General features: G+C 35.2%; 1 protein-coding gene across 5 annotated transcripts in view; it reads right to left on the bottom strand.

Annotated features, from left to right (window-relative positions):
• PRMT3 (protein arginine methyltransferase 3) overlaps nt 1–24,552 on the bottom strand; it is a 129,461-nt gene that overhangs the window by 104,587 nt on the left and 322 nt on the right. For 3 of the 5 annotated variants that reach the window (XM_059138251.1, XM_059138243.1, XM_059138235.1), the window contains exons 2-8: nt 24,305–24,440; nt 22,651–22,733; nt 20,978–21,027; nt 20,249–20,351; nt 13,039–13,198; nt 11,556–11,700; nt 7,376–7,441 (exon numbers count right to left, since the gene is read on the bottom strand). In XM_059138251.1, the coding sequence (XP_058994234.1) occupies nt 7,376–7,441; nt 11,556–11,700; nt 13,039–13,198; nt 20,249–20,351; nt 20,978–21,027; nt 22,651–22,733; nt 24,305–24,440 (743 nt within the window). The remainder of the gene's footprint in view (nt 1–7,375; nt 7,442–11,555; nt 11,701–13,038; nt 13,199–20,248; nt 20,352–20,977; nt 21,028–22,650; nt 22,734–24,304; nt 24,441–24,552) is intronic. The other 2 variants (XM_059138258.1, XM_059138268.1) reach the window with 2 other exon arrangements.

Below are 24,552 nucleotides of genomic sequence, written 5' to 3'. Positions count from 1 at the left end.
TAAATAAATAAAATCTTTAAAAAAAACTAAAAAACAAAAACAAATTGCTGAGGACACACATAAGGCAAAGTACTCAGAGGTATACTACTCTGTGAAATTACTGAAAACTGTAGGGCCTTAAGTCTTTCATTATTGATGGTCTAAATCCTATGTACTTATCCCAAAATATGAAATGATTTCAGTATTCTGTAAATATTAGTGCAGTTAAGAGCAGGCATTGATCACAGTAATGGGATACGGCCACAAACAAGACCAAGCCCGTCTTAAGGAAGGGGAGATTCTCTTGTGGAGAAGACCAATGAATGAACAAATATAAAATAATGTCAGGTGGTAGTATTACAAAGAAATTCAAGCACCAGAGTAGAGGTTAGAGCAGGGAAGAGGGGACACATCTTTTTTGAAATTTAAATAGGTCTGTGAATATGTTTCCCCACATGTGAGCACAGAACTGAAGGCAATAAAGGAGTATACTATGCACAGTATCTGGAGAAGTGTCTTCTGGCCACGGAGGATATCAAAGGCAAGGCATGAAGTACCAGGCAAAGCCAGACCAATGGCTAAGCTGAGTGAGAAAAGGTGGAGGTGAGGTCAGAGGTTAAGAAGGCCATATCACACAGAACTTTTGAATTTTATTCTGAGTAATGGGAAGTTACTGTAAGAAAAACAGAACAAGAATTAAGAATTTTTTAAACTGTTCAAGAATTATTTTATTCTTCAGCTAGGTAATATAGTCAAATAGTTTAAATATAAAAGCTGTATTTCTTAGTTATCCTTCAAGAGACTTTCTATGCAAATGCACATTTTTTTTCCTTCCCCTTCTGCCCTCGCTCCGTACTGCTTTTTGTATTTAACAATGTAATGTAGAGATCTTTCTGTATCAATTTACAGAACTTCTTTCTCTCATATAGTCATATAGGATTCCGTATTATGGCTGCACCATAACCTACGGACCTAGTTCTCTACTGATGGACATTTAGATAGTTTCTGAAATTTTACTAAGATAATCAAAGGTATAAATAACCTTATAACCAACTGCATTCACACATGAGTAAATCTATCAGAGAGAATATACATATTTGTAATCATGGCAGGCATAATCAAATAAATTTTCTTCCTTGGGCCAATCTAACCAACAATGTTTAAGTGCTGATGTCCTTACAGGTGAGAATAGCCTATGGAACATACAGTCACACTTTTGGCTATTTGCCAATCTTGCAAGTACAAAATAATAATATACTGGTCTAGTTAAAACATGTATTTCCATTATCATGAAATTTAGCATCATTCCTTACATTGTAGAGCCATATGTAGTTCTTTGTTTAGAAACTATTTACTTATATACCCCTCCTCTATTTTTCCAGTTAAGTTTTTTCTTATCAAATTTCTAATCAAAACTTTCTTTGCAAATCTTGTCAAACAATTCTTTGTAAGTTAAGGAAATTAAACCTCCATAATAAAACCTGGAATGTTTCTCTCAGCATATATTTTTTTAAGGAACTCTTGTTTTAGTAGCTATGAGAGATTATATTTTTAAAGTTTTTTTAAAAATATATTCATTCTGAGGGAGAAAGAGAGCATGAGTAGAAGGAGGGGCAGAGGGAGAGGGAGAAGCAGACTCTATGTTGAGCATGGAGTCTGATGCGGGGCTTGATCCCAGGACCCCCGGATCATGACCTGAGCTGAAGGCAGACAGTTAATTGATGGAGCCACCCAGGTGCCCCACATTAGCATATATTTTTGTCTTTTGATTCACTCACAGTGACTTTTGTTATGTAGAAATTCTTTACTTACAGTAAAACTCACCAATCATGTCTTTTATGGCTTCCTTCTGGATTTTCCTAATTAGACTGACCCTCCCCATCTTCCCTATTTCATCCTCATACATTTCCTTCTGGTATATTTATGGTTTCATTAATATACTCTGTCTTTATCATAGTTTATATTAAGAGGTATGGTTTCAACCTTACTTCTGTTCAGATGGCTAACCAACTGTTCCAACATGCTATTAAACAGTCTGTTTCCCTTACTAATTTGATATGTGACTGTTAAGATCTGCTGAATTATCTGTGTCCTTCCAAAATTTATATGTTGAAATCCTAACCAAAAGTGATGGTATTAGAAACAAGGGTCTTTGGGAGGTAGTTAGGTCATAAGGGCAAAGCTCTCACGAATGCAATTAGTACCCTTATAAAAGAGGCCCCAGGACAGATTCCTCTCCGGAGGAAGAAGGCATTTTATGAACCACAAAGCAGGCCTTCACCAGAATTAGCCAGTGCCATGATCTTGGACTTCCCAGCCTCTGTAACTGATAAATTTCTGTTGTTACAAGCCATTAATAAGTTCATGGTATTTTTGTTACAGCAACCTGAATGGGACCCTGGAGCATTAAGTAAAAATTATGTATATATTTTTGGATTTCTATTCTGCTCCATTAGTTTATATAATCATGTGCCAGTAACTATACTGATTACAGAAGCTTTACAGAATGTTTTAGTACTTAGTAAGGCTGGACCACTCTCTGGGCCACCCTCACTACAAAATTTTTTTCACAGTGTTTCTGGAAAATTTTGTATATTTATTTTTTTCATAAGAACAAGAGAATAAACTTGTCTAGGCTTTTTAAAAAAAAAACTTAGTATTTTTATGGGGATTGGGCTAAAAATTCTAAGTTAATTTAGAGAAAATGGACAATTTGAGTTTTCCTACTCAAGAAAACAGGCTTTCAGTTTGTTTAAATTAACTATCATGTTCTTCAGATTTAAAAGTTTTTTTCATTTTAGCCCTGCACATTATTTAAGTTTGTTCGTATGCATTTTATCTTCTATACTGTTTACTGTTATGAATGGAGTGCTTCATTCCACTATATTTTGAAAACATAACTTACTAGAACAGACTCCAAAGGAGAGAAAATCTAAACAGCTTGATTTTCACTGAAGCAATAAAGTTGTCAAAAGTTTACTATTCTGTGACTCCTACCTTGTGCCCCTCAAAGAAGGACAAGGCCCGGATGCTTTCATCCAGAGAGAATCTGTACCCCGTCTGAGTTGAGTCACCACATTTTAACTTAGCTACTTTAACAAAAAAAAGTTAAGGATTTAAAGATGGAAACTACATGTCATTACAAACAAAACTGAAACATTTTCTTAAGTTACAAATATAATGTGTTAACCATAACAGCAAGAAAATACTATAATAGGTAGCATATATGCTTACAGTACATTAGTTTGAAATATATGACATAAAATAAAAATGGAAAAATATGTAACACAATTGTTAAGTGCTAAGTTCCTAGAAACTTTCACTGAAATAAAGTATCTGCAAAATTTCAAAATTAAAAATAAAATGTCAGTGTGGAATTTAGAAGTTTGATACTGTAGTATTTGGTAATGGTGACTGGGAATATCAACAGTCACACACTGTTTATGGAAAGACAGGCTGGCAGCACTAATACCATCTAAGGTATAAATAATCTTTTTTGACTCAGGAAGTCTACTGCTAGATATTTATCTTATTATTATACTCCTACATATATTAAAAACAAATTTAAGTATTTTATATTTTTAAATGAATTGTTTCTAGTATTAAAAATTGAAACTTATGGACATTCTTACATTGGACATATGAGCCAATGTTAGTAAGGAATCATCTCTAAGGAAAGTTGCTGAATAAAGAAAGCTTAGTATAGAAGGATATATATTATACACTCCAATTAAAGTATGTGTTTGTAACACTATATACACACACATAATTTATATGCACATGCATACGTGTGTGTGTGTGTGTGTGTGTGTGTCTTAATGCTCATTTTGCAAATGAGGAACACGAGAAAGTTTCAGAGAGAAAGAGAAGGGTACAGGTCAGGATCATAAAGTGGATAATTTGCAAAGCTAACATGCAAACATAGTTCAATCTGCTTCTAAAGCTATATTTTAAAAAATATTTTTAATTATATATTAATTACTTATTACACCTAGCTCAAAATTAGGTAATAAACTAAAAATATAATCAAAGGAAAGTAAAAATGATGACAGAATAAACTAACATAATTTTATAAAATGTTGAAGGAATTTGATTCCTTTTTCTGAAGAAAAAAAAGGAGAAGAAAAAAGTGAATAAATTTAACTATAGATAATAATCAAAAGCATAGTGAAGGCACTTAACTGTGAATTTCTTCAATGGATTATAAATAGAAATTATGAGTGCATGATAACACGATTAAATGCCACCCAAAGTTAAATTAAATCTGAGAAACCATATGGCCTCCACAGGAGGTTTGTGAATTCAAACAATAATAAGAAAGGAATAGGGGAAAGAAGGCAAGAAGGGGGGTTGAGAAAGAGAAGCAAAGAAGAAACGCATTTGTAATTATAAGCACCTTTTTGAAAAATAAATCTCTACTCTGCACTACATAATATGATATAGAAGCTAGGGTTGTATAAAGTTTGTCTACATAATACAAATAAAAGCAAACAAAAACAATGTTAATAAAACTTAGGAAAACAAGTTATTTCATACGTTTAAACAAGAATTAGATTTAAATAATTTTATGAACATATTCTATCATGGCACACAAAAATCATATGACTAAATATGAAAAATAATGTCAATTAAAATATAACTAATGCATCCCACTCTAATTATTCATTCTATCCTAAAATAATGGTGTTTCAAGTGCAGTGGCATAGGCTTAAGGGCACCAAACTAGGAGTAAAAACCCTCAGGTTTGTTTTTATTTTAGCTGCCTGTTTTAGGGCAGGTCAATTAACCTACTGGTCTCAAATATCTACATGTGCAAAATGACATAAACACTTGCCCTGCCTAGTTATAGGCATATTGTACAGTGACAATGACACAACATGTTTGAAAGCAATATATAAATTATCAAATGCTACTTAAATATATGATAGTAAATTTTCTAAATCTGTAGCCACAGTATAATAAAGAAAAGTATCCCACATCACTTAAAAATATGAAAGCTCTAGATTATTTAATATTGTTAATTACAGAAATTAAACCATGAAAGTGTTCTAAGGAGTTAAAAATTGATAGGTATAATATTTTACATTGCAGTATGCTTTTGAGAAGCCATAAATGCCAAGCCAAACTAATTACACATTGATTAACTTAAATGAAAACATTTTAGAGAAACTGCTAAGGAAAAACAGTCCCGAATTATTAATAAGCTGTTTTCTGACTTTGGCAGATTTAACATCTTCAGTAGGAGCAGTAAGTAAAACACAAAATAACTGAAACATTATCCATTTTCCATGGGCATGTAATTTGTCTGAAAATGTGTAACAAATATATATAACATTTCTATAATACCATTAAAATAAAAAACGAGATGCAGAAGTGACTGTGTATGTCTATGAATCCACTAAGATGCATTCCATACATGTAGAAATATTCAGAATTACTTAATTTCTCAGTAAATAATCTTCTAATTACAAATATTTATGCCTTTCCAGTAGAGTCTTGGAAATTTACTGGAAAAGATGCTTTTAACTTAACTTTAACTTAACAAATTCTTACAGTATTTATATCAAAAAGTAATATGAAAAGATGGCTCAAAAACAGTGCTTTTGCAATTAAAAAAAAATCATAATATCTCAAACCAGAAGGGGTTAAAATGATTTCATTTTACAGATAAGGCCCAAAGAAATCCACCCACTTCTCTAAAATTATTATTTATTTGGTTCCTGAGAAGGTAGGCAGGACTAATGATGCCCAGACCAGTACATGCTTAATTTCTCTACAACATATTAATGAAAAAAATAAAATAAAAATCTGGGCACAGTCTACCTACAAATATAAAGCAAAATTTTTAATAGTAACACATTTGCTTCATGGGAAACAAATGGTTTTTAGGACATATTAAATAAATTGTTCTAGCACTTGGGTATAAATATAAAAACTATAAAAAAATTTTTAGTCTCGGGACGCCTGGGTGGCTCAGTTGGTTAAGCAGCTGCCTTTGGCTCAGGTCATGATCCCAGCGTCCTGGGATTGAGTCCCGCATCGGGCTCTTTGCTCGGCCGGGAGCCTGCTTCTCCCTCTGCCTCTGTCTGCCATTCTGTCTGCCTGTGCTTGCTCTCTCGCCCACTCTCTCTGATAAATAAATAAAATCTTTAAATAAGTAAATAAATAAATTTTAAAAGGAAAAAAATTCTTAGTCTCTGCTGTAATAACATGTAAAAAGCACACAAAAAAGCTAAGTACAAAGAACTGATAAAAACCAAGATTTTGAAAATGAAATCACCTATTTGTGTATACAGGGGATCAGTAAATACAAAGAAACACATACTGTCATAAACCTTTCATAAACCTTTCAGAGAACTATATAAATTCCAACTGTCTAACTCAGTTAAGTCACAAGTAAAACACAGCTCTTGGAAAACAGATAAGGAAAGTGAAAAGCCAATCTGTATTATATTCCAAACAAAATGCAAATCAGGAAAAGGATTTTTTAAAATATAAAGATTGCTAGCCACTGCTGCAATATCACGTAAAGCTTATAAAATAACCTTTGAGATCTATCTTTTAAAATGAAGGTGAAAGGGGAATTATAAAAACCTGGTGTGTTATCAATATACATGTTCCTGAAGTGCAAAGGGTGGGGGAAAATTCCCAAACAAAGTATATATGCAACAGAAATGATAATATTTTTTACTAAATTAGTGGACTAATTTTCATAAAAAAGAACAAACAGAAAATCTGAAGTTTTAGGTAAACATGCCAACATAGAAAAGGAGGAAAGGAGGAAGTGAAGAAAAAATGAAAACAATTCATAAAGGAGGAAATACAAATAACAAAAATTTCAAACACACACACACACACTAAGTGTGAAATTCCATCTTTGAAAAAACCTGAAATGGTATTAAGACTAAATATAAAACACAAAGTGTCTTATAAAGGAGTAGATGAGGTCTTAAAAGAAAGAACTTAAGTTCTACCTTACAATATTTGACCCTACTTATAACTTCTTAAAATTATTAATTTTTAACTAATTAACACATACTAATCACTAAAAGTATGCTTTGGTACAAGGCTTATCTGATAGATTTGAAATTCACAGGAATCACAGTACATCAACAATATGGTTTAAGCAAAATAATCTGGATAAGTAATGTTTACCTAAACCATGTCACTGTAATTAATGAATTTCAATTTAAAAAAAAATCTGTAGACTGAATGACAGCACCAATCAGCATTTCTGCTATCAGGATTCTGCACCACAGAGAAGCGTCATAAAAGTCTCCCATGAAATAAAGCCAGAGTACACTAAATCAACTGCTAGCACAATGAGACCCAAATGAGGACTTCTATCACCCAAGAGCCTTGCGAAAGGTACAATTCTGTAGCCAATGCTACTCACCTTGTCTTTGAAGATATGTGGATTTTGATATATAAAATCTCGGTAACTTTCTGTTCGTACTTTGTCCTAGAGTGGAGAAAGAAAAACATTCTGTTTATAAGATAGACTGAAAATATAAAATTTCTAGGAAGATATTTGTTATTTTATCACACATTGCTAGTTTGCTTGGAAAGCTAAGCTTAATTTCTTTGTCCTAAAAGAAAACAATAAAAAATAAAAATGCCAACAACACACAAAGAAAATTACTTAAAGTTGGATAAGGTCTAAATTCTTAAAGATGTACACATTTTTGTCTTGATAAGTGTTATCATTTCAAGACTTCAACTGATAATTAAAGCTAACAGAAGCTGAACATGATGTTCCGCTCCATCAAATAGAGCCTGGAGTCTAGAGCCTGACAATGTATAATAAAGGGAGTCTACTAGGTTAAATGTTAAAATGCTATGTTAAAATATGGGAGAATTTGCCGGGGGGAGGGGGTTGGGGAGAAGGGGGTGGGATTATGGACATTGGGGAGGGTATGTGATTTGGTGAGTGCTGTGAAGTGTGTAAACCTGGTGATTCACAGACCTGGGGATAAAAATATATGTATATAAAAAATATATGTTTATAAAAAAAAAAATAAAAAAAAAATAAAATATGGGAGAAAAAGAGCCAAAACAGATAGATGTTAAAAGTTGTGGTTACATATAAAAAATGAAGCCACACGGAGTATGCTTTTTCTAAGAAAGTCATTGATCAGCACATATCTGATTTATAATCCTGTTTTGTTTCTAGAAATGTCTGTAGTAGGAAATGATGCTTAAAAGCCTATAATCCCAAAGGTAAATCATTTGAGCCCTGCAGCTCACATTTGAGACTTCTACACTCTGGAGCCTCACATGACCTGAGACTGACGCAGGCATCGAATGTGAACATTTATTTTAGTTCATGAATAAAGCCGATTCCCTTTTAAATTACTTTAGCTGAGACACATACAGACAGCAAATTAAGCAGTAAGGGCCTCTGCTGCCAAGTAAATAAAATGAGCACAATAAAAACAGAATAGGAATTCCAGCTTTAGGTTTCACACTAGGTAAAAAGAAATGTTACAGCAAATACTATGATATCAAAATTTATGCAATCCATACTCTTCAAAAAACAATTTTAGGCCAAAAAACCCCCCAAACCATATAATGTCTCAAATTAAAAGCCAAGTTGTTCTACTTAATTACAAGATATAAAAAAATGGGGAACTGCAGAATTAATTCCATGTTTTCTGATGTAATTATTTCTAATTGCTTTATATAAAAAAATGTATACCATTCCATACATTTGTCATTCTTATACTCATCTTGTACTACAGCCAGTGATTTTTCGTGGGTAAACATCAGTCTAGGAGGCAGTCACTCAGAAAGCTCTCGCCAACCACACTGCCTCACCACTGCTCCAACTTGATCACAAGCACCCGAATGCCTGTCCTAAATCCATGCACCGCTGCTCCCTCAACTACAGTCCTTCATCCGGGCTCTTTTTACAGATCCATCTGCTTTCATTCGTGTGCAATAAAATCCGAAGTGTACCAGAGTGCTTTGGGCATAGCAGAGCTTCAGTTTAGTAAATGAAGTTTTGAAAGGAAAACCACTAAAAATGAAAATGCAAGCAAATAAAAGACTAGCACTCATAACCACTTGTAAAAATGTATTCTAAGAAAACACAAACACTTCAATACAAAATAAGATAATAGAAATTTTAAAAATTATTTTTTTCACCTATTAAAACTAAAGAACACAAAAGAAGAATATAATCAGAGCTCTAATACTAAGAAGCAACATCATTTTTTAAGACTAGTAAAGTGCCATGGAATTATTCCTACATGTACAAGAAAAAATTTAAGAATGAGACTACAGAAAAGTATATACTACGAATTTTATGTATATATAACAGTATGTTTTAAATGTATGGGCTCATGAAGGTAGAAGGAATGCACGAGTCGGATGAAGATAGAATCAGAAGAATGCAGTAAAGAAAAATTATCTAATGGTACTATGATCTGTGATAAATGTTTACCAGGATGAACAATATTTTTCTTGGAAAAAAAGAGTGGTACATCTCAGATTTACAACATTAGTCAAGAATGACTGTTCTTCAAAAAGATAAAGTGGCAAAGGATTTTGAAAGTTCTTATAATCCATCCTTCCATCAGCTGTTATCTCTGGAATTCAAAAATGTTATCTTCATCTGAACTCTAGAAAGTTAAGATCACAAAGTACCTTTATTTATAATTATAAGCACAACATATGCCATCACTGAAATACCTGAGACTAAGCAACCAAAAAATCCAAATACTCTTCCAATAAAAGCAAGGCCAATTCTAAGGATAAAAATAAATCCTATCCATGGTTTCTCAATTTAAAATTATCTATAAATATCAAATGAGATTGTGGTAATAACATAACCTTAAACAGATTATGTGAGATAAGAATTGCTTTGATAAGAAACAGAGTATTGTTTGATACACAGAATATTTCCTACTCACCCACAGTATGTAAGTTAGCAAAATATAAATTGGATAAATAGTTCTTTTTGCATGGAATATATGCTTATTTCTTATGAATACTTAATCAAGTCATTCCCAAGGAGAGGTAATTACATTGTGTAACCGCTAATGGGAAGTGAGGCATGGAAAATTATATTATAGGGATTCTTAAGCAATTCTCTAAAAGGGAAAAGGTAGCACTGAAAACTTCAAGGTGGAATTTCTTAAATCCGTATGTACATCAAAAGGACTTAAAGATATATGACCAGGTGTAAAGATCCTCTAGTTATGGATATACAGCTACAAATGTCCAGGACAGATATTTGGAAATAAGTAGTCAAAATGGATTTCCCTGATGATTGTATCTAGGATACGTTTATGTCCCACCTACTTGGAGTCTCAGTAACCTTCTGTATGAAAACCCACACAATTTCCATACTAAAGGCATTAAAGGTTCATGGCATTTAAATTGACGGAGTGATTTAAAATGACAAACATGGGCTTAAGTGAACCCCTTAAAAAGAATTCTAGACACAATAAAATTAATTTTAACAAAGAAAACAGAGTAAATCAATTTCTTTTAAACAAACTCACTCCGACTTAAAATAATTTATCACTTATAACTGTTATTTATAATGCTATGCCATTACCCAAGTGACAACAAAAAGCACAACCGACTGTGACATGTCATTATTAAAGAAATGACATGACACTGCTTTAAGAGACCCCAAGTAATTACAATTACTATTAATCAGGAGACCTTCACCCTGTGATCTTGCAAACCTGACTCAATAAAATACATACATGTTATTATTAAATATCCCTGGTTATTTTAAATCTATCTGTGTCAGAGGAACATGGTCTCCAGGCTTTCCAAAATAAAACAATCTTGTGAGGAAGAATTTAGGAATGCATTTTTTGTTGGCTGTATTTAAGAAAAGGCAGTGGCATCTAAAATTCACAGAGATGAAAATCTAACACTTTCATGAAGTTTTTTACATTCCAACACTTGTTCTACTGTAGTTTTACCAAATTAAAAAATTAGATGTTACTATTTTACAATCTATAATACATAGTCAAATGTGTAATTACTAGGTATGGCTAGAAATATATTATGGACATTATCATGACAAAAATTAAAACCAACCAAATTTAAAAACCTGATTTGACCAATTTAGGAAATTCTACATATTGATGATTTCAAATGTAACAAAGTTATGCTATGACAATTATAAAAATTATTTACAATTTAACTTTTTACCAAAAAATTATTTGCCCAAACTGAAGTCAATATTACTATTTAAAACACTAAAATTAATCATCCCCTTTGTACATTAAAAGGCAAATGTATAATTTGTTACTATTTAATAGTTGCTCTTGAGAAGATGAAAACCAGCAGCAGTTTTCTCCAATGTTTTATTTCAAGCAAAAGTAAAGATTTCATAAAGATTAAGAATGATCTTAAATCGAATTTACAGTGGCTGTGGTGCTCCTGTAGTCTTTTCAACCCAAGATGTGCTATTAAGCACCAAAGAGATTTAAAAAGCAGTTCTAAGAAAACACCAAAAAAACCCAGTTCTCCTACAGAATATATACTAAGAACTTGTTTCATTCGGTTTTTCCTTTAGTACAGATTTGGAGCACTTTGTGCTCTTTTCTAACCTTTAGCATTTCTTCATGTATCCCATAATGCCCGTATGAGCTGAAATAAACGCCATCCTCATCTTCCTGGAGGTCTGCAATGGCAGTAGTAGATGACGAGCAGGTTCTGACATCTGCGTTCATCACAAAATCCTGAGCAAATTGTCTGTAATCAATTTGAAATACACCCTTGAGACAGGTTTATTGGACCATGAAAAAAGGAAAGGCTAGAGGTTGAGGGAGAAGAAAGGGAAGGGAGTCTGGTATGCAGTGTGATGAGCCTCTATTTCAACATTCTCTCGAAAGCAACGGAAGGCTCCCCCTGCTGGATCTTAAGCAACAGCATATGCAAACTCAGACGTAAACATGCCTTCTTCGTACCACAGAAACACTGCCAACAGAAGATTATAGCTGTTTGTACCTTTCAACTGAACAAAACCATATTATTTTTATTCAATATTATTATTTCTATTGTTCTAAAATCTTATTTTAGGTGAATGAATCAGTGTGATATATTTCAACACTATTAATGTTCTTTGAAACCACAATATTTCATCAAAGGGTTATACGGGCAAAAAGTTGACCCAAATTGAGAATTATTTACCTACACCACCACCCACTGCAGCTCTAAAACTCAATTCCCTCTCTGATGACAACATATTAAGTATCTATAATGTATGCATGGGGGGAGATGCTAAGGGGGGGACAGACAGTGAAGTTGTTGTTGGTTACTAGATTAACCAGCATAAAATCTCAAAAAGGAAAGGGAACCACAGTCAGCTACATTTTGTTCCCTGGACATTCTAGCAAACCATCAAATGGGTACTGAGGGAATGGCAACCAACTTACAAAAATCCAACAGCTAAAGCTATACTTTGGGCAATGCAGAATCTCGGGCCCTACTTCAGACCTCTGAATCAGAATGTACAGTGTAACAAATTCCCAAGTGATTCACATGCACATTAAATTCTTTGAAGTATATTCTGTGAAGTAAACCAGGAGAAGGCTAATTTACTCACTGGGCAAAATCATCTTATGTATCTTGTTTTCTAACACTACATAATTACACTTTGGTTCTTTAAAAACAAAAATTTCAACACCGTATTGTCCCCAAACCTAAAAAATATTAATTACTCCCCCTTAAAAGGCTAGGAGAAAAAAAGTAAGTGGAAAAATCTATTAGATTCTATTAAATTACCAAGTAATTCAAAGGAAGGCAATATCAAAGAACAAAAGCACTCAAGAGGACAACACTCCTAGAACAATAACTGTAAGCACAAAAGTAATTACAAAGAATGGAAAACAGGCAAAACCACAAAATTCTGTTAATCAACTATAACATATAAAAATGCTGCATACCATTAATTAACTTAAAATAAATTTAAGATTAAATACCTACATTGTACTTTCCAATACATGGAATGTTTTACCATATTCCACCTTATTATTAGCAGTATTATTGGGGGTTCTAAATAACTAATATTCTGTAAGATTGATAAATTACTTCATTCTTTGCAGATCCTCACGCGCTCTAGCTAATGCAGCTTCAGCAGACAGTGCCCTGGTTTCCATATGTTTCAATTTTTCAACAACAGATGTGTTTTCACTGAGTCCATTGGGGTATGAGAATGGGACTGACACTGGTTCGTAAAGATCTTCTACATCTAAGAAATAAATGGACATTATTATCAGGCCATCTTCTGACAATGAAGCAAATATAAACATATTATCAATAAATATATAATAAGGGCCTATTATGCAGCCAACTGAGAAATAGTTGTAGAAGTACTTCTAGTTAAATAAAACTTTAATATCCAAACTGTTTCCATTTAAATTTAAAGAGCATTCTGTTAGTCTAACTTTTTCATTAGGTAGCTAAATTAACCATATATTAAAGCATTAATTACACTGAACTAAACTCAGGAAGAAGCAAAAAAATGGAAGGAAAAAGCCCTAATATTTATTTTTTTAAAAGGTTTTACTTATTTATTTGACAGACAGAAATCACAAGTAGACAGAGAGGCAGACAGAGAGAGAGAGGAGGAAGCAGGCTTCCTGCTGAACTGAGAGCCCGATGACGCGGGGCTCGATCCCAGGACTCTGAGATCATGACCTGAGCTGAAGGTAGAGGCTTTTAACCCACTGAGCTACCCAAGCGCCCCCTTTATATGTATTGATCACCAGATTTCTTCCAAGTACATACATTACATCTTGTTTCTTCCTCAAACCTAAGATATAAATATTTATCCCTATTTTAAGGCATGGGAAATATAAATTTCAGAGAAATTAAGAGAGCTGCCCAAAGTCATTTGGTGATTTAATAAAAAAAAAAACCAAGATACCAACCCATGCCTGCCTTCCTAGCTCATATTCTCCACCACACTAGTTCCCTTCTCAGACTCTGAGTCTTTATCTATAGAATAACAGGCATTCATTTAGATATTCACTAAGGACAGTGTGTACATAAAGAATTCTATACATTCAGTAACTTTTTTATCCTAGGTAATGGGTAGTGTAATCTATACACCAATGTCTTATTGCTGGTATTATGACATCCTAATCCCTAATATCAAAAGACTTAACTTTAAGTCTTGATGTATAAACTCATTAACTTTCACTGAAGAGCTAACAACTCTGCAAACAGAAGTTAATATATGGAGTTAGTGACTGTGGTCAAAATCACAGTGTCTATTAATCAGTCCAATTAACCTTCAGATCAACTTTAAAACAATAAAAATGATGCAGATATATTTTCTCTTCAGTACAGCACTGGAAGAAATATGGCTTTATTTTTCCATATTCAGTTTTTAGTTGTGACACAGAGTTGAGAAAAAAGAACTAAGCTTAACAAATACATGAGAATACAACTTAGAGACTAGAGCCTACATCGAACTTCTTCTAAAAGCACTAGTACAACATGCCACTAATCTCCAATTAGTCTGGAGGAATACTGAATCACTGTTTTAAAACAACTATAGATTCATTTGCTGTTTACTTCACCAAAAATTAATGAGAACAACAAAATATGTTAAGGACAGTACACCATATTTTCTACTTCTTACTACAGCTCATTTTCAAACTTCTTCAAACTGTTTACAAGCCAGCTTGTTGGTCTAAATTACAGATGAGAACTGAACAAAGAAATTGATTTCTTTGTTTCAGCAAGTTTCTATGTTTGCTTTCTGCTGCAATAAAAGACAGAGTAATCTTTCAACATTAATAATATGTAGATAATCATATAAAGGAAACATTGGAAAGGAGAAAAGGATTCAGTCAACATTAAGATCCATAACTACAATTTATAAAAGTCTAATTCAAAGTTCTAAACCATATTCAGGAAGATGAATTTCCATATCTACATTCTGTCTCTGGAGGTTCACATCACCTGGATACTTCATTTTGGCAGCTGAGAACTACCACAAAGGACGGTCAATTCATCAAGACGGCATCACAATTATAAATGAGTATAAACCTCACAAAAACAAAAACTGATAGAATTAAAAGGCAAAAACAGATAATTCTTCAGTCATAGAAATGTAAATACACCCCTATCAATGACTGATGAATTAGAGAAATTCAAAAACATCTAAGAGATCACAACTAAAATATCCAACACCTTGAACTATTTCTAGACTAGTGGACCCAAAAACTGTATCTGACACTCCCGTAGAGTACTGATTTTACAGTCAGTCTGTCAACTTGAGTTTGTCTGATGTTTTTTCATTATTGGAATAAAGTACAGCAGAAAAATGATGTATCCTGGTGCGTTTTTCCAAGGTGTCAATAGTACTTATTAATGGTGATGTTAGCCTTGATCAGTCAGTGTGGGAGTGTCTGCTGGAAAAGTTAACATCTCCTTTGTATTTAAAATTTCTTGGGGAGGGGCGCCTGGGTGGCACAGTGGTTTGGGCTGCTGCCTTCGGCTCCGGTCATGATCTCACGGTCCTGGGATCCAGCCCGGCATCAGGCTCTCTGCTCCGCAGGAAGCCTGCTTCTCTCTCTCTCTCTCTGCCTGCCTCTCTGCCTACTTGTGATCTCTGTCAATTAAATAAATAAAATCTTTAAAAAAATAAAAAAAAAAATTTCTTGGGGAGATATTCTGAACTATGCAAATCCTATTTCATATTAAATTTTTACCCACTGATCTTAGCGTCCATTGGTGCATCTTTTCTGCAAGTTATTACTATGGTGTTTGCATAATGGTCATTTTCTCTCTTCCCTTCTAAAAAAGCAGCTCTAGGTTTGAGCTGCTCCTTCTCCATATATTTATTTAGTTGATTACATCGGTATGAATTCAGGTATATTTACTATCCTAGGAGCTAAAACCCAACACTATCACTGTGTTCCTCAAATTACTCCAGATTTGGCCATGAAGAGTCCTTCACGTTGGCTCCTGTATTCTTGTGTAAGTCCCCTCTTCCCACCCCCACCCCCCCACCTTTTCTTTTTAAGCACTTCCTTACTCTGTGGCGCAAACTGTTCCAGACTCATCTTTTATCGCCCTATGCCATCCATGGAATCAATCACTTCTCCAAACTTTTTAAAAATTTTTTATTGGACAATGGTGTTAAAATCTGGGCAATAGGCACGTTTACAGCTACTGGGGTTTTTCTAAGCTTTCTCAACAGAGCCAGGAAATACATGTGTGTATACTGACCCACACATGCACAGACACCTGTATTCCCATACCTATGTGCATGTATATTGAAAACAGTTGATACTGATACCTCTGATTCCAATCTATCACTACAGGACTCATTTCATCCTTCTGTACTTCCTTATCTGACACCTCCTTCCCAACAGTGAGAAACCTAGCTCTTATTATCCGTAATATATTTACTTACTTGTCCATGCTATTACAGACAATACATAATCGCAGAATTGCTAGCTCAAACCTTACAAGAAAAACCTTTACTGACTAGATCACAGAATTTATGTAGTCTCTTTTGCAATATCCAGTCAAGATTTTAGTGACTCAAACAACTCTTTCCTTCCCAACCCCCTTCAGCAGTTACATTAGTCCTGTGTTAATACAGCTGAGTTCATTCGTTAGTGTTTTTATTCCATTTTGCACCACCACTACCCACATACCTCCTGGTTGCTTTATTGGTTTTTTTTTTTTTTTTTAATTACATGAAGGCTATGAGAAATAATACTTCTGTCCTAAGAGTGGGGGCTATACAGAAGGTACATTCTACAAGAAATGTCACTCCCCCATTATCCCTGTTATGTCTACCCCACTGTGCCCTTCTATCGCTGTCCCACTAAACCCCATACGTAACTGCTCTCTTTAGTTTCTAGTTTATCTTTATCGTATTTCTCTTGCACAAATGAGCAGACACACGCATTTTCTCAAATCCCTTCCTTTCTTACATGAAAAGAATATCATACCATAGATACTCCTTTGAGCTTTGCCTTTTCTTATTTAACCTTATGTCTTGGAAATCACTCTATCAGTTCAGAGAACTTGGGTTGTGGTTGTTGTTGTTTTAATAGATGGTGTGGACCTACCAGAGTTCACTCAACTACTCTTCTATGTATGAGCACTTAGGCTGTTGTCAATATTTAGAAATTACAATGTTACCTTGAATAATCTTGTGTACATGTATTTTCAGAATGTTGGACGTATACCCTCAGAGCAGATTCTTATCTGTGAAACTGCTGTGTTAAAAAGGGCACATTCAGTTTTAGTTAGGTGTTGCCAAATTTGCATTCTACTAGCAATGTATCACAGTGCCTGTACTTTCTCTGTCAACAAAATACGTCATATTTTTAAAATATTTACTGGTCTGATAGGTAATAAAAGGTATCTCACTGCTGGGCTACTTTTGAACTCTTTGGTGAACTGTCTCATCCTGTACTTTTTCCTATTGTTCTATCAAGTGTTTGATCCTTTGTCCCTCAAAGTTTAAAGGTTCTTTGTTTATAAAAGAATACTGACACTTTGTGGAATATTTTCCAAATATTACATGGTATTTTAAAAAAGCCCTCATTTTATTTACTCAGATTTCATTAGTTTTTCCTAACATCCCCTCTCTATCCCAAGAGCCTATCCAGGATACTATAATTCATTCAGTTGTCATATCTCCTTAAGCCCCTCTTAGCTATGACAATTTTTCAGATGTTTCTTGTTTTTGATGACCTTGATAGTTTTGAGGAGTACTAGTCAGGTAGTTTGTAGAATGACCCTTACTTTGTGTGTCTGATGGATTTTCATGGTTAGACTGAGGTTATTGGTTTTGGGGAGGAAGACTAGAGGGAAAGTGTCATCACACATCATAAAGAGTTTATAACATCAACGTGATTTATCACTGATGTGATTATCTGGCTATGCTAGTGTTTACCAGGTTTCTCTCTTATAGTTACTTGGCCCCCCTTACACTATACTTGCATTGTTTATTTTCTTAGTCATCTTTTTTTATTAATTCGATCATCTTTAAATCCTCAAAGCCTAATACTTAGCAGATGCTTGATAAATATTTATTGAAAGGCAGTGGAGATACAGAGGTCTATAAGCTTGGAGCCAAGAGAGCAATGCCCTTCTCTTCCATCTCTCTCCACCAAGGGCTAGGAGCACTATTTGAGAGAACGCAGGCAGCACACTCAAGGACATGCCCAGTTCAAGTTCTCCCTTTTTTACTGGCCTCTTTGAGTGTTCCAGTCGTGGCTTCTTCCTTCAAACTCCTGTAGACCTTATTTATTTACTAGTAACAATAAATTCTCCTTTATTAAGCAGTTAACCCTCTGACAGGCACTGCACTAATATGCATTATCTTCTCAACAATTCTACAAGGTGTCATTACCACCTTTTTACAAATTAAAGCTGAAGAAATTAACTTAATATTCCTGTTGGAGAGTTAGATTCAATACTGATCTGCACCCACAGTGACCAGCATACAACAAATATCTGTTGATATAACCTCTCCCTCTTCTGAACAATACTACCTTTTCTACTTCTCACAAAACTTATCATATCTGACCTTATAATGCAAGACAGACATTTAAAAACAAAATACTCTTAAGACTGTGGCCTCCTTATGGGAAAGAGTCATTTCTTCATGTTTCTAAGGCATTTGATGTACCACTTTTAACCAATGAGTGTTCATTGGATGATTTTGAATTTAGGAAGTCATGAAGAGCACTTAGTGGGCACTTTGTCATTTATCAAAGAGATCACTTTGTTCACTCTGGGGAGAAATGAGATTAGAGAGAATTTGTAAAAATGGGAAAAAATCAACCCGGGACTCACCAAATTTTGGAGCCAGAAAGAATTTCAGATGAAAACTTAGTAACAAAAAGTTCTGTCCATTCAGGTTAAACAGTTCCTGAATCCAACATTAAGGTCCTAACTACTACATCACAGTACCATACAACTTAATGATTGTCCTTCTCAAGGAAATGAGTAGTTTTCTACTCATTTTCTACAGCTCTCACTAATCAGAGAACTGCTCAAGTCCACACTGTCAAACTTCTGTATGTGAAGGGACATGTCCTTTTAGAATGGTCTTACTGACCTGAAGAAAGCAAATGCTTTACATCTAAATACAGTATAAATAAGGGGAAAAAAAAGTATTAACCCTGATAAGTTATAACAATAAAGTATCTATAAGAAGCCAATAGAATTTTCCTAAGATCCTTGTTTAATAAGAAAGGAATGAGCTAGGGTGCCTGGGTGGCTCACTCAGTTAAGAGCCTGACTCCTGATTTCGGCTCAGGTCATGATCTCATGGGTCTTGGGATCAAGCCCCACCTTGAGCTCCACACTCAGTAGTAATTCCGCTTGAGATTCTCTCCCTTAATCTCTCTGCCCACTCACATGTACACACTCACTCTCTCTCTCTCTCTCTCAGATAAATAAATCTTTAAAAGAGTAAAATAGGAAATGAATGAATGCACAGAGCAAATAAGAAAGCTATAGTCAAGAAATGAAAGTAGCCCTGCCACAAGGAAGGCTGTAGAGTTAATGTATGTAGATGAGCCCTTGGAAATTCCAGTGGAATCTGTTTTGCATCAAAACAAAATCTCAGTAAATTAGGTGTCTTAAATTAAGTCAATTATCTGATCTAAATGCATCAGACAAAAGCAGCAAATACTATAAAAACTACTTTAATGTTACGTTGAAGCAGAAAAAAATTAAAAAATGATTTTGAATCAGTAGATTTAAAAATTTTGGTTAATTAAAAATAAATTAAAAACTCAGTTAATTTTAGTTAAGTTGGCTAAATTAAAATTGTAGTCAATTTTAGTAGACTAAAAATTAGTCTACAATTAAAAATTATTGGGGTGCCTGGGTGGTTCAGTGGTTAAGCATCTGCCTTCCACATGGGTCCTGATCCCAGGGTCTTGGGATCGAGCCCCACATCTGGCTCCCTGCTTCTCAGGAAGCCTACTTCTCCCTCTCCCACTCCCCCTACTTGTGTTCCCTCTTTCGCTCTCTCTGTCAAATAAATAAATAAATAATCTTTAAAAAAATTATTTTCTCAAGAGTCCCTATTTTCAGAACACCTTATATACAGTATTAAAACAAACTTCTACCTCTAAATTTCTCTCTAGTAATGGTCACTGTAACTATCAAACAGCTTTCGTACTGAAACCAACTACCTGGTAAAGTTTTTAGAGAATTAAGGAGATGATATATTTTCTTAGAAAACTTAACCACCATTTGCCATTATAAATGACCCTGTGTTAAAGAAGACCCAGTAGGTTCATCTTACCAAATTGAAGTAATAAGTCATCTTCTAATACTGGCTTCAAATACTCTTCTTTCTCCCAAGGCACTGGGTTGTATATGGAATTCATATACTCAACTGTAGGATTCTGGATGTAAAATTAATTGCATGTTTTTTCATTGTATATAGTCACAACACCCCCGCCCAGCAAAAAATAGAAAAACTAAGCAAAAAAAAAAAAGGGAACCATGTCTACCTCACAAAAAAAATCTGTATTTAAGGAGTCTATGCTTCACCTGTCCTTTCATTAACTTGACTGGATGATTGCTTAGATTAAGCAATATGGTTTCAATGCACCTTTTTATTGTTTCGATTTGGGGGAAGTAGCATCATAAACATTCATTGGAATAGAAGCAAAAAAAGGACTAAGTATCTGAAAACTAGAACAAAAAGACAACCACAGTACTTGAAATCACACTAGTAATTATTTCTGATTCAGGGAAATCCTGTGTTATCAGTATTATCTGACACTGAATTATTTTTTCACATAGCACCAATTCACCTCTTGGACATAGTTAAAAATGATACCTTACTAAGCATGGTGTGTATTCATTTACTTGGTGCTTGTTATGTTGTACTAGTTCCTAATGTCCATGATTACCCCAGTATGATTACATAGCAGTTCTTTGTATTCTTCTAAAATCAACACCCCAACAGGAACTGTGGTATTTCTTTAATTTCCAAACAAAACTGTAAATTAAGCTACTGACTTACCTTGAGTCTAATAAAATTTATTAGCTTAATGTATCCATAAAATTCAAGTCCTAATGAGGAAAAAAAAAGATAATTCACCTATTTTAATATGCATTTTGTTTAAATGACATATTCTATAGAGGCTTCTCTGATTAGATAATAAAATATTTCTGTTCTCTAAACTACAACTTTAAATATTTTAAATTTCTCATTAAGAATTAGAAATAGCAACTTTAAAACTTCTGAGGGGTGCCTAGGTGGCTCAGTGGGTTAAAGCCGCTGCCTTCCGCTGCCTTCCGATCTCAGGGTCCTGGGATCGAGTCCCACATCGGGCTCTCTGCTCAGCAGGGAGCCTGCTTCCCTCTCTTTCTCTCTCTCTCTCTCTCTCTGCCTGCCTCTCCATCTACTTGTGATCTCTCTCTGTCAAATAAATAAATAAAATCTTAAAAAAAAAAACAGAAAACAAAAAAAAAAAACACAAAAAATTCTGAGTATTTTAATTGAGAAACAGCCACATGGATAACAATTTCTAATGTTTTTCTTGCATTTCTGAAAAAGTAGGAAATTAATTTTTAGAATTCATATCTTCATTTGTAAGAACAATACAAATCAGGAAAATTCGGTTATAGACTTTAACAAGTATTTGGCAGCTGGTATTAGAGCCCAAAGTCTCTAAATCCCCTATTTTTAAGGTGCCTACCAAAGTACAATTTTGCCTGGGCATGTAGTATTCAAATGATACACCAGCTTTTACATTAAGTGATATAAATTAAAATACAATGAGGCTTGTTCTCTTTCCAGAAATGAAGCACCATTTAAAACATGGAAAAGCAACAGGATATCCAACCAACTGAGTATTATTTGTTGTGAAAAATGTTGTTATGAGAAACATAACAGCACTAAGATGTTTTATAAGCATAATAGCATATAAAAACCTCTATTTGTTAAGTAAAAAAAATTTAAAAATTATAAAGTATGATTCTAATTTAGTTTAAAAATGCACATAAAAAAAAACCAATAAATCACTCATGTCTTATAAAAGCAGCCACAGTTGAATTTATGATTTAAAAAACATTTTATCACACATTGAATGTCTTTTCTAGATGATAGCAAATATAGGGACTAAAAAAACCAACCCCATATTTAGTTAATTTTAGTGGAACAGTGTAGCTCTTTTGCATACATTTGAAAGAGTAGACTTCAATTATAAGAGAAGTATGTTCAAACACAAGTTTCAAAAGAATCATCTAAATATTTTGTTTACCACCTTAACTTCATCACTCCTTTTTCTATACTCTTACCAAACTCAACCTTTTGCCCTGAAGTTCATGTTATGTTTTGAATTGGTAAGTTGTCTTTTTTCACAATGACCCACCTCCTTTTCCAAAGTCCACCTCTATCCTTGCTCTCCCTAATTCTAATATGATAAAAATGCAATCATATGCTAAGGTTGCTTTCTTCCCGCCTTTTAGTTGTACAGTCAATATAAGCTTAAATAGAGTGAATCTCATCTAAAATGATGATTTATAATTAGTCCTCCTTCGAAGGCCACTTGTCAAAAATACTTCATAAGAGAGGTTTTGTTGTATTTTTCATGACACTGAACTTGTGTAGGAAAGAAAAGGTCTGGAGGAATACAAAGTTTGAACTTAAATTTCACAACTAAAATTTCCTTTATTCTAAAAAATACTCACCATGTTTATGGACCATGTTATCAATATTAAATTGATGCTCAGACTTACAGTGTGAAAATGTTTCTTCAGCAGATGTAAATAACCTGAAAAATCAAACCATAACTTCATGAAACAGTTCCCTCAAAAGTCTAAATATTGATTTCAGGTGAAATACACACTCCCCCCACTTCTGCTAAGTCCTGTTTTATATCCAAATAAGAAAAAGCAAACATACCTGAAGATGAGAGGGACCCAGCATTTCTAAAGGGAATTAGTACCTCTGTGTCCCCTTGTATACCCTACAAACTACATTTTAAATGTCCAAGTTAATTTATTTGCCAAATAATAGCACTGAGTTTATCAAAAAGCTTTTAAGGACGAGAACTCCCTTTGATAGTTTCTGTCAAGAGATGAAAACTCCCTACAGCAGATTTTCTGCTCTGTGTCAATGCTGCTTCCAGCGGCTTTGAATTGTGAGAGCTCAGACTGCTTTTAGAAATAAAGCATAACATGTAATTGGTACAGCTGGCATACTCCCAAAGTGCTTATTCCAAAGATGACCTTGCAGTGTTCTGAAAGTACTTGTGTTACAGACACTGTGAGGACCAAGCCTCTTCATTAGGCGACCTGTGAAACTGATACCGGAGATAGGAACACACAGCAAGGAGCTACCTATCTCCTCGGCAGACCTAGCACCTATGCAGCCGCTAGTTTTCAACAAATGTTTACCTTGTTGTACTTAGACGGCTTACCACGAAGTACACCCCTAATGCTCAATGAACGTTATTTTAGGACAACTGGAGTGTAGTAGACATTCTGTACCCACGCAAATGGCGCTACGTGGGAGAACAAGGACGAATCAAGAGGAGCTAATATGCCACCCATCAGCACCATGCCTAGATTTATGGGAAACTGGAAAATGTTTGTTCAAGTAACACTGGCCCGTGCCAAGCAGGCCTCTTTCACACCCACTGCCAAAAGGCTGACCAGAGTCAAAGCTTCCTGAGATGAAGAGGCCGAATTTTAAGTGGAAAAACGTGGATTTGGATATACGAGAAACCCTTTGTGGAAACGAGTTACTGATACCATAGCTTCTTTCTCCCTAAGTGAAAAGGGCATCAGGTTTCTTTCCCTTCAAGAGATGGCGAGCCCCTACCTAAGAAAGGGGATTCTTCAGATGGCTCAAGTGGAAATAGTACACCTGAGAAGCTCCGTACTCATTAATGAATTATAGAGCGATAAAGCTGGCAGGGCCCGGAGGGATGATCTGGCTTAGTGACTGGCAAACTGATCTCATTAGAATCATCTCAGAAAATGCCTTTATAAAAATGTCTGATTCCCAGGTCCCACGCCTCATTTGGAAGGGCGGAGGCGCCGGGCTGAGCATCCTTTGAAGTCTCAGGAGACCAGGGTGCCCCGCTAGACTTGGGAACCACAGATTCAGAGTCCGCGCACGGGGAAACTGAGGCCGGCGGAAGAGAAGCTAGAATAACGTGGTTTCCAGGGCACGGCTCTTCCCTCTAGAGCACGGTGCTTCCTTCTCAGCAAACCCTCACTCCACACCAGGGCTCAAGGATTTGTGGGCCGCTCGGGCCGGGCTTCGGACGAACGGACCCCCCGGACGCACCGGGCGCGGGGACCCGAGGGGTGGCGCCTGGCCCGGAGGCGGACGAACCTGTCACAGAACAGGCAGGGGGTCTGCTGCTTGTCGTGGGGGGGCTCGGCATCGTCCTCATCCTCCCAGGCGGCCTCGTCACCGCTGTCGGACAGCTCTGGCAGGTCGTCCTCGTCCTCCACAGCGCCCCGGCCGCCTAGCACACGCAAACCATCAGCCCGGCCCCGGACGGACGCCGGCGCGAGCCGCGCGCACGGGGAGCAGGGTGGGGGGTGCGCCGCCCTCCGCCCCGCTCCCCCGCGGCCCTC

The sequence above is a fragment of the Mustela lutreola genome, chromosome 1, assembly GCF_030435805.1.
Source record: "Mustela lutreola isolate mMusLut2 chromosome 1, mMusLut2.pri, whole genome shotgun sequence".
Lineage (NCBI taxonomy): Eukaryota > Metazoa > Chordata > Mammalia > Carnivora > Mustelidae > Mustela > Mustela lutreola.
Note: the sequence above shows the minus strand (reverse complement) of the source record. Positions and strands in the feature narration are given on the sequence as shown.